Genomic DNA, 18,901 nt, shown 5'->3' on the forward strand with positions numbered 1-18,901 from the left:
TTATTTGATGAAAACATTGGTATAGACGCCCTGTCAGTAGATGTTTGTTTCTGGAAGAATTAAAAATATGCATCTGGTGAAGCACTGCCTTGGAAAGGTAGCGGGCTCATATGTCTGTCCAAACCATCCAAAAAGAAATAGGTTCATATTTAGTATTCAGTGCATGTGCAGTAAATCCTGTGCCCCTGAGACTTCCAGATGCCAGGCAGTCTTATTGGAGCTACTCTGCCAGTCTGTCAGGCATAATTTTGCCAAAGTCACAACTTTAGGATATGAAAAGAGTGTTTATTTGGGGAAACGGAGATAAAGGGTAAGCCAGCACAAAGCGAGCTGCGTAAGAGAATATGGTCTACTATTGCTAAATGGATTTTTCCTGAAGCTACTTATTTCTTCAGTTTAACTAAGCCTCCTTTGGTGAGTGTAAAGTAACCAGTAACAAATACAAAAATCGAACAGAAAACAGGTATCATGAACACACAAGACCTGAAACTGTTTCTTAAACATTGCAGCTGTTTCTCACAAATTTTCGTGGTTCTCCAATTATAAGCTGGGTTCTCTTCCAGGTTGCTATAAGGCTAGTTTCCAGCTGGCTTGGCAGCTTTTCCTGTTGCCTTGCTGTTGGCAGCAAGACAGTTGAATGTGCCTGATCTAATTTCAAATCTGAGGAAAGAATTTGTTGAACATGTGCAGATGAGTTCCCGCTTGTGCTGCAGCTCCACCACGTCCCAGAACCATTGGATCTTCTGTGCTTGTATGACAGAGCTGTGCATCCCTCGCAGTCATTTTCCAAGGTGATCCATTTTCTGAGCCAGCCAGATGGAAAACACAGCTTTTAGCAACCTTGCAGACACCGGTTAATATCCATGTGCATTAAATCTGAGAGCTCGTTAACTTTCAGTAGGCAGGTCTGTGAAGAGAGGTAGGCTTATTTATCACACCTAACTAGGCTGCCTACTTGTAGGTGATGGGAATGCCCTCTGTGTTACAGAGCTGCTGAAATGAAGGCCAGATACAGGATCGTTTAATGATATTAATAGGTTTTACTCTGCCCTGCATTACTAATAGTGCTGCTTTCCTCTTTTGAAGGGCTTCTCATTCAGGTATAGGCGAGCTTGTTCAAGGAGGAACTTGTAATGAAGCTGTCAGTTGGAAGACTGGGTTAGAGGCATGCGTGACAAAGACAGATAGGCAAGGAAGATATGCGAGGTCAGCCCATGAATATAAGTATGGTCTTTGTGGATGTGAGTAGGCAAGAAAATGGAAAAAGGCATGCCCTGTAAGAAGGGATTGAAAATTTAGGCTGAATAATAAAAAAGTAGTAAATTGCTTTTGGATACTTACATCTGGGCACTGCCTAGAGCTGCTGTCTCTTCTAAGCTTTCCGCAGTGTGCTTTCCTTTGTATTCAGCTGAAGGAATTTTCTTGTCCTGGAAATACTTTGGCATAAGCTCAAAGCGTCCTACAAAGAGGAGAAGGAAATGGGAGAGTGAAAATGCTGCAAGAATGGTCAGAAGTGTAATTTGGAGTAAACATCTTCCTAGGACAATGCCTTAAAGACACTAACACGAGAGATACATCCATAAGATGTCACTCTTTGTTACTTCCAGTTTTCCCTGCTCGTTAGAAATAAAGCAGGGAACACACAACAGAGGTGTGCAAATCTAAAATACTTGAGTATTAAGTAGATATCAACTGGCAGCGGTGGGCTGGGCCCCCAGTATAAGATGTTTGTCTGTTTTCCTTGACTTCTTCATTACACCAGCCCATTTCCTTGATGGCCCAGAGTGTGAGTTTCAGTGCACTGTGTCACATGGCAGAGGCCATGGTGTGACAAACCGGGTCACGCTCCTGCTGTCCTCTGAGAGGCATGGATGTAAGTGTATGAGGACAGCTAGCGTGTGCCTCTGTGCTGTCACATGAAGCCCGTCTTCCAGTGTGAGTCTGTTAAGTCTGAACTTTAGTTAAGAAATTCTCATGTTTCTCTCTTTTTCACTTTTTTTTGTTAAGCTAACTTAACAAAAACTCCCGCTAACTTTAATATGCAGCCTCTTTCTACAGGAAGTAGACTGTCCATCATTACAGATGTATATGCGGTACCAATATGCTTGCTTTCCATTTATTTCATGAAAAGACCTTTATAAAAGTACACTTGACTGTTATTAAGCCTGTGTTTTGGAAAATCTAATGTTTTGGAAAATCTAATTATGAAGAAAGTACTTCCCATAAATTAAATCCTTCTGGGCAAAACATACTTAAGAAAATGCTTTCATTAAGTATACTTTCCTCAACAGTGATTCTAAGTCTCAGTTTCAGAAAGAGAGACAAAATGAAACAGCCATGCTGAAACCTTTTCACTCTTTATACTAGGTAATCCTTTCTGTAAAGACTGATATCTTTTCTGATAAGCAGTATTACTAGTATTTGAAAACAAGGCTACATTTTCATGGAGCGGAACCAATGTCTTCATTCTTAATGACATCTTCCGCTAAACAGTATCACTTTGAAAAAAAAAGGGGAAATCGAGAGATTTTTAAATTCTTAATGACTGCCCCATAGAGAATACTGCCAAAACCCAAACTGGTATAATAAGACTTTCCATAGCGTATAAATTGTCAGCGAATGTCTTCAAAAAAGGTCTCTGTTGGTAGAAAGTGCATGTTTCTATGTTACACAGAAAAGTAGAGTTGCTATGCTTAAAGGTTTGCCAGCATTTCCATTATAAGGAATGTTTTCAGAAATTCTTCATCTTAGAAGACATTCTGCTGTTTCTGAGTGACAGTGCACATACACATTTGTATCACGAGTGTTATCTACCCTTTCTCTGTAGACCAGAGAAGATTTTTTCTGTGGCAGTACCTCTAGTCAATGCCCTCAGGCGCTCTGTGTCATTGTTCTTGCCACCTGGGTATGCGCTGTATGTGCACAGCGCCATTTAGTCTCTTACCTGTTTTGTGAGATGGAGCTCTCTCCTGTTCAGGATCTTCTTCTAACTGTGTAGGTTCTCTTTTATGCCTTTCCTTCTTGGCCAGACTAACTTAGGTGTACACCTGTTGTTTGTAATTAACAAGGGAGGTTATGCAGGGTCACAAAAATCACTTTTTGACCCTTTATCAAATGTAGCAGTCCTATAAATCTGTGGATCCATACATCAGAAGTGAGGTTCCATCTGCTTCAATGTAGACTTCCACAGACTAGACATCTACAACCAAGGTAATCACCTTCACTTCTTTTATTGTCATTGAAGAAAAACAGATTTGGCTACAATTCATGTCAGCCTTAAAGCAGATACATAAAATAACGCAGATGAATGGAGCCAATAACTCAAGAAGCAGTAGACACATACTGTGTGTTTTAGATCCAAATTTTTCAATGTTTTTAAAAGATACTTAGATGCCATATTTCTGAGTGGGAAAGCTGTTCTAAGAAGCAAAAAATACATAATCAAGCATTAAAATAGAAGGGGAATGTCACTTGACTAGATTTTTTTTTTTAAATACACGTTGCCATTCAATGTTCCCGTCACTATGGCAAGTTCCCATTGCTGCAGGTTCCCAGTGGAAATGTGGAGGAAGAAGAAGGAAACCTTTTCCTTTGCCTGCGTGGTTTTGGCTGTAGAGGCTAACAACAGTAAGAACAAAATATCCTAGAAATCTGTAAGCTTACAAGGCTTCAGCTTTCTGCCATTTATAGAGAAAGGCTAGGTCAGTGATGTGGTTTCTCTCCCAGCCTGGTTTGTCCGTGACATTGATAAGAGCAGAACTCACATATGTCTGTTCTTGTATCCAGCTGCACTCCTGAACTCCTAAGGCATCTGCATGCTGTTATAATGACACTAGCTAAGATTGTATGATGCTTAGCAATATATTTGTTCCTTTTGCCATGAAAGACGGCTTTGATACTGTAGTTTATATAATTTATCAACTAGGTGACATTTTTCCTGAGTCATTTCTGCTGGACATCCTAAAACCCCATTGTCTCAATAGTAAAGCGTCTGCTATTGTGGAAGAAATATTTAAAGTATTTAAATAAAGTGTTTTTTCTGGTAGTCAGAATTAAGGATTCAATGTCTTTGTTAAGGTGAAATTATGGTTTAACAGTTTTTCCTGTAGAGAAACAAAAAAACTGTGTCTTACATTTATTACTTTTAATTTTACAAGATTTCACAAAACTTCTACCCAGTCAAGATTTTACTATTCATAGAACACTCACTGAGAAACTGATGTCCAGTCATCTTGTCAAGTCATTCCTTGTACCTCAAAGAAGTGTGACTGTACTAAGCAATACATGTCTTATAGAGATGTAATATGCTACTGGGCTTCCAGACAGTCTTCCTGTGTATATTTTATTAATTTAACTATTTTTATTAATAGCAGTTTGATTGCATTTAATTAATTTTTATAGTATTTAAAATCTGTTATTTAGTAGCTGACTCTTAATGCTGTGTTAAGGACAAAGTCAACATGGACTACAATGGCTTTATCATTTCTAATTTCTAAGATGATTTTTTTGAAACATGCTGCTACATATTCTAAAAATGATACAGATTTGGACAAAAAATGATACAGAAAAAATGATATGGATTTGGACAAAACAGTATGAAGTTGTTTGTTTTCTTACCATTTTAATTTTACAGTAAATGGTGTTTATTATGAGACACCTAAATTAAAGAGAAAGACAACTCCCTACATCTTGACTGAAAAAAAGAGGGCAAAATAGTAGGGCAAGAATTGGGAGTGCTTTAATCTGGCAACTGTCTCAGTTTTACATTTGTTCCTTGGTGCATGTATCCGTTCAGGGCTTGCCATTTGACAGAGAGTTGCAAAATTGCTGCAAAATAAATGTAATTTCTATGTGCTAATCTAGTACATTGGGCATATTGGGCTAAGTGGGTCTAATCTTGGATACATAATAGTAAGTGGATGCACCATATAGTACATGGGTGAGAGGACATTTGGAAACTTTTTCAATAAGCCGAAGTCTTACAACGGGCCAGAGACCTATGTTTGAACACTTGAACACAGAAGCAAAAAGTTTTCTATCATCCAGAGATCCTTTTAGTCTACATTGCTGCTGCTGTGGTACAGAAATATTTGGTATTTCTAATTATATATAATCAGTCCAGTAGACTTGCCTTTCATGAGATCTTTGAGTCCTGAGACCTTTTAATGATTATTTTGGTATTTTCTTGGATATATAAATAAATAGTTGAGGCTATGTCAAAACTGTAACGTAGGGTAGTGGGGTCCTCCTAATGAAAAGATGATGACCATCTGAAGGAGTTACTGAAACCTTTAAAAATAGCAGGGGATAAATAAGACATTTTGGATGTGATGAAGGTATGATTTATCTCACCTGGAAGTGCACATCTAAAACAGGTCAAATGAACCACACTTAAAAAGTTCTACTTCCCTCTACTGATTGTAAAAGGAACATAGGCTTATTGATTCAGATGTACAGATCTGTACAATAAATAGTCAAAGTGTAGGTAAAAGAATTAGAGGTCCGTATTTGAAAGACGGCTGTAAGAAGTTCTCTAACAAGTTATAAAAGGACTTACTGTAAGATTTTATTTTGTTTTGTTCCTGAAATGAGAAAATTGGAAGTTCTATTGTAGGAAAATAATCAACATATTTTATTTTTACTGTATGAATGGGAAGTTTTAAAAATTGCAAGTTATCACTCAGGTATATGTGTATGTATTAATGTATGTATATTACTATTTTGGATAGCTTTAGGTAGAAGAATAAAAATCAAGAAAAAGAATCCAGAGTTTCTATATCTAACTAAAAGACAGTATGTACGTTTCAAGTGTGGGTGTGCACAGCCCAGACTGCTGCAGCCCAACACTGCTCAACATTTGCTCGTATAAACACCTATAGGATGAACTTGTGTACGTATAGCACATCTCTGCTGTGAAGTACAGTTACTGGAAAGTTATTTACTTTCAGTCTTTCAGTGTATGCCTGTTATCAGGTGCTGTGGGCATACAAATTCCAAGTGAAGACTAGACAAATATTTGGTGGCTAGGTATATGCACATTCACAGTGGGAAAGTGTATATATATGATAAGTACATCCCAGGGAACTCAACTTTTCAATAACTTGTTTTCCTATTATAACAAGTTATTTCCTATTTCCTACATAGACAAACAAGTGAAAGTTGAGTTTGATAGGAATCCTAGCTCTTGACAAGTTCATGCAAAATATATATGTATAATTTACAGGGGAAAAAGCTTGAATAGGAGAGCTGGCAAAGCCATCTCAATTGCTATGAATAATGTGTGTGAACATTAAGAATGTAGATGAAATTCATAAAGGGTAAATGAAGTACTCTGTTTGCTGGAGAACAGCAAGGACGTAATAACTACACCTGTGGATTCCCTTCTGTTGGCTTCTTTTGTAATATAAGTAATAGTCAGGGTTGTTGCTGACAAATTTAAAACCTTAAAACAGGACCAGTAATTTGCAGTGGTAGATTTTTACTCCTTAACAATAGATACCTACATTTAAATTTAGTCATTTCAATGAAAATACACCATTTCTCAGAAATAGCCAGGAATTAGAATTAGTAAGAATGATCTGTTTTAACTATTCTGCTTATACAGCCCATTTCATTTCAGTGCTGTGCTCCTAGAATTAGGTGGCAAATTACAGGGAGCCAAATTACAACTTTTCAGTCAGACTGTGGTTTCGGGCATAGAAATTGTACTGATGACATAGAAAATAACTGCTAGGAAGAAATAGTATGGGCTCATGTGCCTTTTGTTCCTGTAGCTAAAATGAAGTCATCATTAGTGTAATGAGATGAATTTTCCTCGCTTAAGATTCCACCTTCCCCTCTACTCAGCATTGGTGAGGCCACACCTGGAGCTCTGTGTCCAGTACAAGAGAGAAATGGACATACTGGAGAGAGTCCAGCAGAGGGCCATTGAGATGGTGGATGGCCTGGAGCACCCCTCCTGTGAGGGGAGGCTGAGAGAGCTGGGACTGCTCAGCCTGGAGAAGAGGAGGCCCAGGGGGATCTCATCACTGTCTGTAAATCCCTGAGGGGAGGGTGCGGGGAGGACGGAGCCGGGCTGTGTGCAGTGGTGCCCAGTGCCAGGACAGGAGGCCCTGGGCACAAACTGGCCCCCAGGAGGCTCCCCCTGAGCACCAGGAGCACTTCTGTGCTGTGCGGGTGACGGAGCCCTGGCACAGGCTGCCCAGAGGCTGTGGGGTCTCCTCCTTGGAGCCCTTCAGAAGCCGCCTGGACGTGGTGCTGGGCACCCTGCTCTGGGTGTCCCTGCTTGGGCACGGGTGGCACCGGGTGGCATCCAGAGGGCCCTGCTGGCCTCAGCCACTCTGTCATTCTGTGAGGATAAATTTTTAAAATACATTTTAAAATCAGGATTTGTAAACCAGGCAATTGTGTAAACTGGAGCTCTTGCCATCTTCCAGATATCTCTAAATGTGTATTAGTACAGTAAAAGGTAGATCTTCAAGAGCTCACTGATGATTTCACTCTGTTCTCCTGAAGTGATGTCTGTGGAGTTGGAGGTAAGAAAACCCTGAAAGTTCCTTGCCAGTAAAACCTTTTGCAAAATATTAGTTTTCAGAAGAATATTTCTTTTCCCCTTTACAGGATATCCACACGTTTAGCCATATGTAGTCACTACACTTTAAGCCATATGGAGTTAACTGCCATAAACAGAGGGCAGTTTTGATCAGAAACTCCCATTTTAAAATGTTACCTTCCCTTCAAAGAATCAAGAAAAACAGTTTGTAGTTTTACAGCAGGCCCATTTATTACTTAGAAAATATGACTGAATTAAAGCTTCAGAATAGTTTCATGAGGTCCCTTATTGTTAGCGTTCATAAAGACACATAATCCACAAAGTGATTATATGAAGGTGCTTTTATTAGGCGCCGGAAGTTAGGGGCATGCCTGCCCAAATCTAACTTCGTCCGATTTGTTCACTCCGTTCTCTTTTATCTCCTAAAATATTACATATGCATTAAGTTTCACAACACAGCTATGCATATTTATTTCCTAGCTCCGTCTAGCCCCGCTTCGTATGCCAATTATCTTCTCAGTCCTTCTGCGCTTGTGTATTACTCTCTGGTGGTCGTCTGGGTGGTCATTGGGATGAAGTAAGATGTCTTCATCAGAGTTGAACTTTTTAACCTTTTCTTCTTACGCATGCTTTCTGAGCCCTTGGTCTCAGTCCAAACCGCAAGGTTGGTTTGATCCAGTTCCAGGAGTCCGAGAGGCCCCAGTTATCTAGATGTCTTGCAAATTGGGCATTCTTTTAGTCCTCCTCCTTACTCCTCATCATGAGTCGGTGCATTCTCTCATGCTATCCTTGCACATATATTTCGTATCTTCCAAGCGCAGCCCCGGAACAGTACATCGCAAATGTAACACATATTAAGCAATATTGTATATTTCATCTTCCATTACCAACATTATCATTCCTTTTGTGAAATGAAAGGATGTCCAACGTGCTGCTTGTTTCTGCAAAATGTTAGAGACTAAGTTCAAACTGGAAGTGTCTGTTTAAAAAGAAAACCTTGATATTCAATGCATGTCCTTCTTTAAAATGGAAATGAGACTTGATCTTGTTTCCAGATGACATACTGTATATGTTAGGAGAAAACAAGTGGGGGAAAAAAAATCATATTGCTCATTGTATATGGTAAATCCTTTTGAGGAGACTGTATTTTACTTTTCTGAAGTATGCATTAGCTTTTTGTAGCTTAGTTTTGTGGGGTTGTATCTGTGCATCATTTCTGCAAGGTTTTCTAGACAAATTTTCAGGCTGTGCTTAGACCTAGTAGTTATATTTCACAAACCTTTTGGTGTACTTTCAGAGGAAGTAGCTGAGCAATGTCAAAGCAGGATCTGAGGTAAAGGAAATACAAAAGTGCTGTTTGTGGTCTGTATTAAGAGCGGAACTGCACTGGTTTAGTGTTCTCTTGGTCAAAAGCCAACATTTGGTCCTGCACACAATAATATCATAATCATATCTCGCATACAGTAACAAAATATTTTTTCATGTAGCATGTAGTAACAATATTGTAAAAAACAAACAAAAAGGAACACGGATAATTCAAAATGTGTGGGCATAATTCATGATTTAAGGTACCTACATGAATGAGAATGCTTTATTAAAAGACACGAGTCACTCCCCAGTTCTGTGGACAGCAGCATTTAGGCTTTTTGTTTAAAACTGTGTTTTAAACCTTTCTTCTTATCATCTGTCTGCCATACATGTTAAATTCGGATTCTATAATGTATAAAAGACAAATATCCCTTGTTAGAATCATAAATGTTTATTTTCAGCTTCGAGGTACTTACAAGTATTGTCCTGAGATTTAACCAGTAGACATTTCTCTGGGAATTTCAAGTGAAGTTGATATGTTTTTTATAAGATATTTTATATATTTGTTTTTCTTATAAATCTATTATATTTTAACAGATCATTCAGCCCTCCTTAAAACATCACCTACAGTACAGCTGAATATACCGTACCATTGCTCAAGTATTTTATGGAAGTGATCAGAAAGAATACTAGTTTGTAATGGAAAAGCAAAATCTGTTCCTTAAGACAAGAAACAAAAACTGTTTCTGTAGTTTATGATGAAAACCTCTCCTGTAATCAAATGTTTTCCTTTCTGAAAATCATTACAAATACAATGCAATTTGCCTTATCTTTTAATTTACTGTAGCTAATTGTATGCAAACAGTTAAAAATCGGGAACCAGTGATGCTTTACGCTGTACATAACTATATGCACACCTATACACAAGCAAACGTACCCACTTCCTCACTGTATTTCATATGCCATGTGCTCAGTTGTTGGCATCTTAACTTTCTCTTGGAATTGTTTTCCAAGTCCTGCTAGCAAAGATTATGAATCAGATAGGATAAGCAGCAGTCTTTACAATTTTACTGTATCTTTTTCTGTCCTTTCTTTCACCTTTCCTTTACTGCACTATCTTGTCTGTCTGATTCTCGCAGGAGACATGGATTACAACTGGTTGGACCATACGTCTTGGCATAGCAGTGAGGCATCCCCAATGTCTTTGGTGAGACATGTGGAGCCTTACCATTTAGTTTCTTTTGCCATTTCACATTTCCTTTGTTTTATTTACACCTTTGCATGTTTTCTTTTTTGTTTCCTTTTTTTTTTTTTTTTTATCCCACATCTATAGGGGACAGTCAAAGGGGAAAAAGAAAAACTAGTGAGCAGGCAGTTTTGTCGGATTCTAACACCTTATCCGAGAGACAAAAGAAAATGGTGTGTTTTGGTGGCCACTCTTTGGAAGAGGAGGACTTGGAATGGTCTGAGCCTCAGATAAAAGACTCTGGGGTAGATACGTGTAGTAGCACAACTCTAAACGAGGAACATAGCCATAGCGAGAAGGTACTGAGATTACGGAGCCTGTATTTTAACCTGTTCATTTGGTCTTTGTTTGCTCTCTGTCACTCATTAAAATAGTGCATAAAGTAAAAGACAGGGTGTTTCTAGAGACAATGTAGCATTTCTTAAGGTGCAGAAAAGAAAAACAAATGAAAACTCTCTGCATGCTTGCAGCTTTTATGGTTTGGCAGCCTAAGAAAAAAAAAAAAGACATTGTTCTTGGTTGCATAATAGCCTATAATGGTATTACCTTCAAGCGTGAAGTAATTAACAACAAGGATTCTACTGATTGGCTTATTTGATTTACTATGTTCAAACTCCTGGGGCTGAAATTAAATTAATAGTTTAAGTCCCAGGTGAAAAAGGGAGAAAATTGGGTCTCTCTGCACGGAAAAGTTGTTTTTCTTTTTTCCCTTTCACTGTCACGGTTGTTCTTTTGTTTTGTTGCCATGCCATTTTTTGTGCAGTATTGTGCAGCATTAAAGGCTTTGCCATCTGCTTTGGTGATTTTTATTTTTGTGTTTTGTTTGGTAGAGATTATGATCAGTCATTTTAGAGTTATTACTTGTAATGGGAGCAAATTTGTCTGTGCCTGCTAGTTTTGCATGAAATAGAGCATGGAAGTAGTATTTGTCAGTGAAAAAGTGCTATGATTACACAAAATAAAAATATTTAAAATTTTAGTAATTATGTTATGCCAACATACAACGTGTGCCCATGTGTAGTAATGGAATAATAATATGTTCATATGCTCTGTATGTGGAGCAATTAATCCAAGAAACATTTAAATGCAGAGCAATGAATGTCATTTTTAACGTGTTCTATAATTTTTAATATACTACTAATGAGAGAAAGAAAAACAGAAAAATTTTGTTAGTCTTAGAGAAAACTGACATGTTTGGAATAGGGGAAAAAGAAGAAATCTGTGTCTTGCATCAAGTTTTAATTTTGGGTTAAACTTGCCTTTTCGGTGTTACTCTTAATATTGGCCTTTACAGTTGTTTTTGTCAGTACTCAAGTGTGATTGTCCCCTATGCATAGTTATCTGTATCTGTCTGTTCATCAAGATGCAAAGATCATTACAGATATTTACAAATTGGATTTAGTAAAGTAGGTAATGTTACTAAATATTAGAAATACATTGTGATGGACTATATGTCCAAATATATCTTTACCAGCACGGTTTTCTGTCATTCTGATGCATTAAATATTAGTGTAATCATAACACTTTCACTGCATTTTAAAAATATATCAGGAAATGAAAAGTATTATTGAAATATTTTTCTTTAATATCCTATTCACTGTATTTTCCATTAACACCATATGATAGCATCCGGTAACTTGGCAACCATCCAAAGATGGAGACCGTCTCATCGGTCGGATTTTGTTAAATAAACGACTGAAAGATGGAAGTGTGCCGAGAGACTCGGGAGCAATGCTTGGATTGAAGGTTGGTAATGAATAATTTTGGAATTACTTACAACTCTCAATTAAACTAGCTACCTTTGTAATGTAATAATTCTCATAATACATAGTCTACCTATATCTATAATGTCTTAATCTCAAAAATACTGTATAAAGACATTGTACATTACTAAGAGGAATTTCACAGGGTCTCTGACATTCTGAAAAAGTTGTATTTTACAGAAAGACCGGACATGTTTTCACAAGTTTGCTGCTGTGCAAGGTGCTAATTGCATCCTTGCTAGGCAGGCCAAACCCTGTCCACTTTCTTGAGTGTTGAGCATTGCAGCGTGGTGTAACTTCTGTTCTGCAAAAGATGGAAGAAATGTGAAAAATAAATAATCTTTTCTGAAGATCTGGGGGACATCTGGAGATTAATGACACTTTGACCCAGAGCAAAGTCTACCACTGTAAATTACTGTTTCTAGAATTTTTCCCCTCTGATAGATTTGCCACTTCTTAAATGCGCAAGACTGAAAATTATTAGTACTTATACATTGTTTATTATCACAAAATGGATTAATTGTTAGATACATTCAATGTTTTGTGTGAATGTTGTAGACTCTGTTACATTAACAAATCTATTTACAGCTTGAAAGTGTTGAAGCAGTCTAATGAACCATATAGTGTACTTTTTTGGGGGTGCCAATTTATACTACAGTAAATATACAGTACAGTAAAATATAGTACAGTGAAATTTTGAAGTATTTAACTTTCTGTATTTGTATTGTCTTTAAATTACACAGGTAGCTGGAATAGGTATAAACATAACCTGCCATAGCCAATGTTCTGTGGTGTTTGTTTGAAGTATATCTGCCTTATCTGGGCTACCTGAATACCAGAGAAGTCATCGAATTCTGTTCTCCATTGCCAGTATGGTTAAGTCATTTAAATAAATTCTCATGCTATGAAAATAATTCCTCTTTGAAACAGGTAGTAGGAGGAAAGATGACTGAATCAGGTCGACTCTGTGCATTTATCACCAAAGTTAAAAAAGGAAGCTTAGCTGATACAGTGGGGCATCTTAGACCAGGTATGTATCCATTACAGATCTGTAATGCTGAGTTTCTTTTCTAAGGGTGATAAGAAGAAAGTGAGCTTAATTAAAAGTCAAATTATGTTGAATAGATGTGATGAGCTGCTGCAGAATTCAACCTGATGTTCATGTACTAAATTATTACTGACATTACTGCTTTTTTGAAATACATCAAATCTCATGTTGTTCAAAATCATGTTTTTACATTCTTATTGATGTTTTCCTACTCAAAATAATATTCCATTGACATCCTGCCCAGTCACCTTATGGAGTATATTTTATTTAGACCCAAGCCAAGATATCACAAATGTGCCAACAAAACCAGCTTGGCCAAGAAACTTTTAAGATCTGGTTCTATCCCAATGTGTGAACCATGGATTGCTGCACTGGAGTATGTGCAAGAAATATTAAATGTTAACATAAGAACTGTCTGAACACTAAATACTAAACTTTTAGAGGTAAATGAATCTTCAAAATAGCAAGTTGATGAAATCTGCTGTTTTAAAGATCTGCATTTTCTAAAGAGCATCTTCGGTTTTATTTTAAACCACAAAGTACGAGCCATATCTAATTCAATAGCGGTCCTATGGACGATATTATTGTTTTGCTGAACCTTATGGAACCTTATGTATTCAGAGCAGAGCTGCAGAAAATGTTGAATACTCCAAACTTTTTGACAACACAGGTTTCACAATTCAGTAAATGGCTTAAATTGTCATTGTAAGTACAATTCACTGCAGACTCACTAAGCAGACTGTTATTACTGAAATTATAGGTGATGAAGTATTAGAATGGAATGGAAGGCTACTACAAGGAGCCACCTTTGAGGAGGTATATAACATCATTTTAGAGTCCAAACCTGAGCCACAGGTGGAGCTTGTTGTTTCAAGACCAATTGGGTAAGTACATTTTTGTATTAGATGTGATAAAAATATTGTTAAATTTCACTTCTAGTGGAGATCATGTCAGATTCATAAATATTATAAACAGTAAAACTGTATGTAAAACTATGTAAACCAAAAACATAGCTAGAATGGTAGATCATGCCAGTAAGTAAAAAGAGGTGGAGTGAAATCAAGTACTCTCAAGAGAGTTCTGGGCATTATCTGCTGATATGCTTGAAAACAGGTTACCTTTTGTGGTTATTTAGTTGGTGGTCCAGGCTATATAGGATCTGTGATTACAATCTTTGTTGCCACAACTCTTCATTAATAACTTGACTCCTGATTTTTGCTTCTCCATTTCCATTTTTATATAGTATGTATAGTGAAGTATACATATTTGGTCTATGAATTGATGATTAACTCTGTTTATTTTGCCCAAAATACAGTATGCCAATGACATAACCGATATGTCTTGGAAAGTAATGACGTTTTCATCATCTTCATCTCTGAAATATACTAAATTATTTGGTTTCTAATACAGAACATACCTGAATAAATAGCTACATTGACTGCTCATTTAAACAGACTATGTGACCCTTTTTCTTCAGTTCTCCACCCAGTTTGCTTGACTTTGAGAACTACCTCTCAATGTCTAAACTTAGGTGTTTGGTTTTTTTTTGCTGATCAATAGGGCATTTCTAGCTACTTTGTTGTATGAATGTTTCCACTTCTATGAAGACTTCCCTTTCTTCATCTGTTTGTTTTATTCAAGTTCCTACAAACTACAGTCACATCGTTCTTTTACTTCTCCACTGGAAGTTCTATGGCTGATCATTTCAGGTTTGTGAAGAGGAAGTTGAAGATGCTTACAGTTGTTAAGAATTTTCTATTTTCTCCCACAGAATTTATTACAATGTATTTATATATTAATATATTTATGCCTTTACTTTTGTGTAAGATGCACACAATTTTCTTATATGAAAGCATGAGTAACATAGGAAATGAGAACTAAGTAGTACTAAAAAAAAATTAAATCTAGAGCCAGATAATGTGAGGATGGAATTTCAGTGAGGGTAATTTGTTATGGGTGCAGCTATGAGGTATAGTATCTGGTGTATTTAACTCAAAGAAGATGCAGTATGATTAGGAACATAATTTGCTTTGATACTTTCTAACGAACTTGATAATAACAAAGATTGCTTTATCTTGTCAGTAAGATGAGACGTTATCTATGTATATACTGAACTGCAAACCCTTTAGGGCAAAGGCTGTATCTTTTTATCTTATCCATAAAAATCTTTGCATAACTTAGGAGTTCTATGTGTAATAGCAATACTGAGGGACTGACTAACTTGCAAGAAAAAAATTGTCTTAGAAGAGAAGGTTTCACATTTGTTTCATGTAAGTGTAAGATCTTTCATAGTATTTCAACTATGATGTTTATACCAAAGTTTCAAGGAACTGCTCTCATCTTGAAAGTACTTTTTTTTTTTCTTTCTTCATTCCTTTCACTGTATGAAACTTCCTCTGTTCTTTCTTATGCTTTTCTATTTACTGCCTGTTATTTACCTTCCTTATCATCATGTCTTTTATTGATTACGTTACCATGTGCTCCACTTGCTGTCACTAGAGCAGCTCGTCTATAATTCCTTAAAGAAGGTGGTATAGGCTCTCAAGACGCCTTCTTCAGCATTAACTGTTTGCCACACAGTGTGAAGAACTGAGCCAGGTTGGGACTAAAACAGTTACTGCATACTGGATTCCCACTTTCTTTTTGCAGTAGATGTAAAAGAGGGTCTTCACCTCCAGAGCTCCAGTTACTAATGGAAATGGGTTTATAACTGAAGCCTCGGTGTTAAATACATTGTGGATGTCTCAAAACATTATTTCTTTTAGTCATCTGCAGGTTGGTGAGAACTTAAGATTCTGATGAGATATGTGTTGCTCCTTGGGGATTTTGATATCAGCAATATAACTTCAGAAGTGTTTTTCTTGAGATTTGAGCTGATGAACTGGAAATACCATATTATCTTCTTTAGGAAATTTCTGGTCATAATCAAATGGACTATAGAAATGAACATCTTTTACTTGCCCACGGAAGCATAATGCTGTAGGTCTGTGTTCTATCCCAGGGAATAAGTTTTCTATGTGCTTAAAATCATTAAAAGTGCAGATTTACCAGATGTCTGAAGTGATAATTATTTTGATTAGAATAATTTCTGCCCACTTGAAGGATTTCACTTTTGCATTGAAGTATATCCTATTACTTACAGAGTCTCAAGACTGACAATTAACTTAGCTGAGAAACAGAACCCTTTGTCACATCCTGATATTCTGAATACAAGAACAGCTTTCAGTAAACATGATTACTGGTTCTTCGTTTTATTATGGGCTGACTTCTACGGAAAACTGAACGTGACAAACTAAGCTGATAAAGAAAAATAAAATGGGAAAATCTTTTTTAAAAATATGATCATACCATTTTGGCATGCAATTTACCCCCTTATTTATCTTAAAATAAACATTGATGGCCATGTTGCTATTCTGTGTAAGCTGGCTATCTCTTATATGCAAGAAACTTTCTCTTTTCTGCTTTCTAATCATCAGAAATACCTATTTTAAAATGTATTTTATTTTCATAGTTACTACTGTTCTGAATTTGGAAGGTATGTTGCCTTGTGTTTTATTAATTATTCTATAATAATCTGCTTGCAATGGAAGATATCTTAAAATGTGAAGAGATGCTTAAAACTATCTTCGCCTCTCTTCCATTTATCCCAGTGAGAGTTCCCTGCAGAAATACCAGTCACACTACTGTGAAGTACTTGGGTCTCTATGTTTTAGGTACGCTAAAAAAAATAAATCACAGGTTAAATTCTGCAGCATATTTCTGAGTGAAGTGATAGGCAGGTATTGCGTACCTTGATAATCTACAAATACCAAGAATTTTGTATTCTAAAAATAACAAATATGCAAGTTAAATATTTACTTCTTCACTAGCCCTTAAAAGTTTCTGACATGTTTTGCTTAGTAACAAGAGAGACAGTGATTTTTCCTTAGTGGACAGTTATACCAGTTGTATGCCTTTTGATTTGCTTGATTCACTGGGTACTGCAGCATCACTTCACTTGGAAAGGTACCTGAATGTGCTTAGTACAGCTATTTTTCTAGTGAGTTTTGAAAAATGTTTGGAAAGCATATCCCAAAAACTTACTAGATAAGTTTTTATACATATAGCAGATTTATTTTTTTTTTCATTGCATAAGACAGTAGGTATCACTGAAAGAATTTTTTAACTTTCCTTTCATTTTCATATGCCTTTGTGGCGTTGACCTTGGCTGGCTGCCACTTACCTGCCAAGCTGCTCTCCCACTCCCCCTCTGCGACAGGAGAGGGGAGAAAATGAGATGGAAAAGCTCAGGGGTTGAGATAAGGATAGGGAGATGGCTGAGCAATTACTGTCACGGCCAAAACAGACTCGATTTGGGGAAGATTAATTTAATTTATTGATAATTAAAAATAGAGTAGGATGGTGCGAAAACCAAGATAAAGCTAAAACCACCCTGTCTTCCAGGCTCAACATCACTCATTTGTTCCTGACACTCCTACCTCCCCCCAGCCCACAGTGGTGTGGGGGACAGGGAATGGGGGCTGTGGTCGGTCCCTAATGCTTCATCTCCACAGCTCCTTTGTGGTCACTCTCTGCCCCTGCTCCACCGGGGGCTCCTCCACAGGCTGCAGCGTGGAGATCTGCTCCGTGTGGGACCCATGGGCTGCAGGGGGACAGCCTGCTCCACCAGGGGCCTCTCCACAGGCCGCAGGGGAACTGCTGCTGAGTGCTTGGAGCACCTCCTGTCCTCCTGCTGCACTGCCCTTGGGGTTGTCTGCAGGGCTGGTTTTCTCAGTTTCTCACTTATCTCTCTCCCAGCTGCTATGCAGCATTTTTAAGCTTTCATTAAATATGTTATCACAGAGGCAACACCATCTTGGCTGATAGCCTCAGCTGTGCCCTGCGGTGGGCCCATTTTGGAACCAGCTGGAGCCAGTTGTGCCCAGCATGGGGCAGCCCCAGCCTCTCCTCACAGAGGCCACCCCTGCAGCCCCCCCGCTGCCTGTACCTTGCCACATAAACCTAATGCATCCTTCAAAAAAAAAACATATCTGCTGTAACACACATCGTGATTTTAAATGCTGCTCTTGCTGTGACTCAGAGTTGAAACTCTTAATCTTGTTTTATGTTGCACAAATACCTCCAAAATGTTTTTATTAGCATATTGGTAGTTTTTAATAATATATATATAGTAATGTTTGCCTCTCACAGGAAGAATATGTTCCTGTGGGGATGGGAGAACATAATGATGTACTTGTGACTGAGTGTTTTACTATTACATAGTTGTACATACAGTTTAACAGAGGCGATATGACATTTCATGTATATGCAAGTATGTTATTTTGCAAAATGAAATTGCACATTTTATTTAGTCACTGAAAAGTGCCCAAATTTGGGGGTTCAAGGACAGGAAAGGACATATTGAGATAGCTATCATTGGTGGTCCAGTATGTTTTAGCAAGGGTCTAGTAACTTTAATTCATGTGTAATATCATAATGAAGTCTGCTACTCCCAGTTTTAGTCTACTGATAACTCTGAGATTGTTTATTTTTCTTTGTTTTCTATTTACTCAATTATTTTATTTGTGACTGTGCAGCGTCTTTCCTGTATTCACTCAACTGCTTGTTTCTGTAAGCTTAATTTGCCACTTTAATACTTTACACTGAACAAAGGATGAATCTTCCCTGTGGCTGAAGACAGTGAGTAGATCACAGGATTTTCCTGAGGCATTCAGTGGTGACTTGCAAAGTGTCATAGTTTAACTGAAATCTGAATATGCTTGTTAGATAAAGGATCAGCCTGTTTTACTTTTCCTTATTTCAGGGATATTCCCAGAATACCTGACAGCACACATGCACAGCTGGAGTCCAGTAAGTTTCAATTGTGGGGTAGGAAAATCTTCTCTCTCTTTTATGTAAGCACAAATAGATTCAAAAATGTCATCTGCAGTCAGTATAGCTCTTGTCTCTTTGTCTTTATTTGTGTCAGTATGTTATCTTCCTGT

General features: G+C 37.4%; 1 protein-coding gene across 38 annotated transcripts in view; it reads left to right on the forward strand.

Moving 5' to 3' along the window:
- Positions 1 to 18,901, forward strand: part of RIMS2 (regulating synaptic membrane exocytosis 2) — a 459,423-nt gene that overhangs the window by 231,303 nt on the left and 209,219 nt on the right. For 27 of the 38 annotated variants that reach the window (XM_050709066.1, XM_035546281.2, XM_050709068.1 and 24 more), the window contains 5 exons: positions 10,000 to 10,067; positions 11,733 to 11,852; positions 12,800 to 12,899; positions 13,678 to 13,801; positions 18,721 to 18,767. In XM_050709066.1, the coding sequence (XP_050565023.1) occupies positions 10,000 to 10,067; positions 11,733 to 11,852; positions 12,800 to 12,899; positions 13,678 to 13,801; positions 18,721 to 18,767 (459 nt within the window). Of the gene's footprint in view, positions 1 to 9,999; positions 10,068 to 10,193; positions 10,406 to 11,732; positions 11,853 to 12,799; positions 12,900 to 13,677; positions 13,802 to 18,720; positions 18,768 to 18,901 lie in introns of all 38 variants that reach the window. The other 11 variants (XM_050709065.1, XM_035546271.2, XM_035546278.2 and 8 more) reach the window with 1 other exon arrangement.

This window comes from Cygnus atratus, chromosome 2 (assembly GCF_013377495.2).
Source record: "Cygnus atratus isolate AKBS03 ecotype Queensland, Australia chromosome 2, CAtr_DNAZoo_HiC_assembly, whole genome shotgun sequence".
Taxonomy (NCBI): domain Eukaryota; kingdom Metazoa; phylum Chordata; class Aves; order Anseriformes; family Anatidae; genus Cygnus; species Cygnus atratus.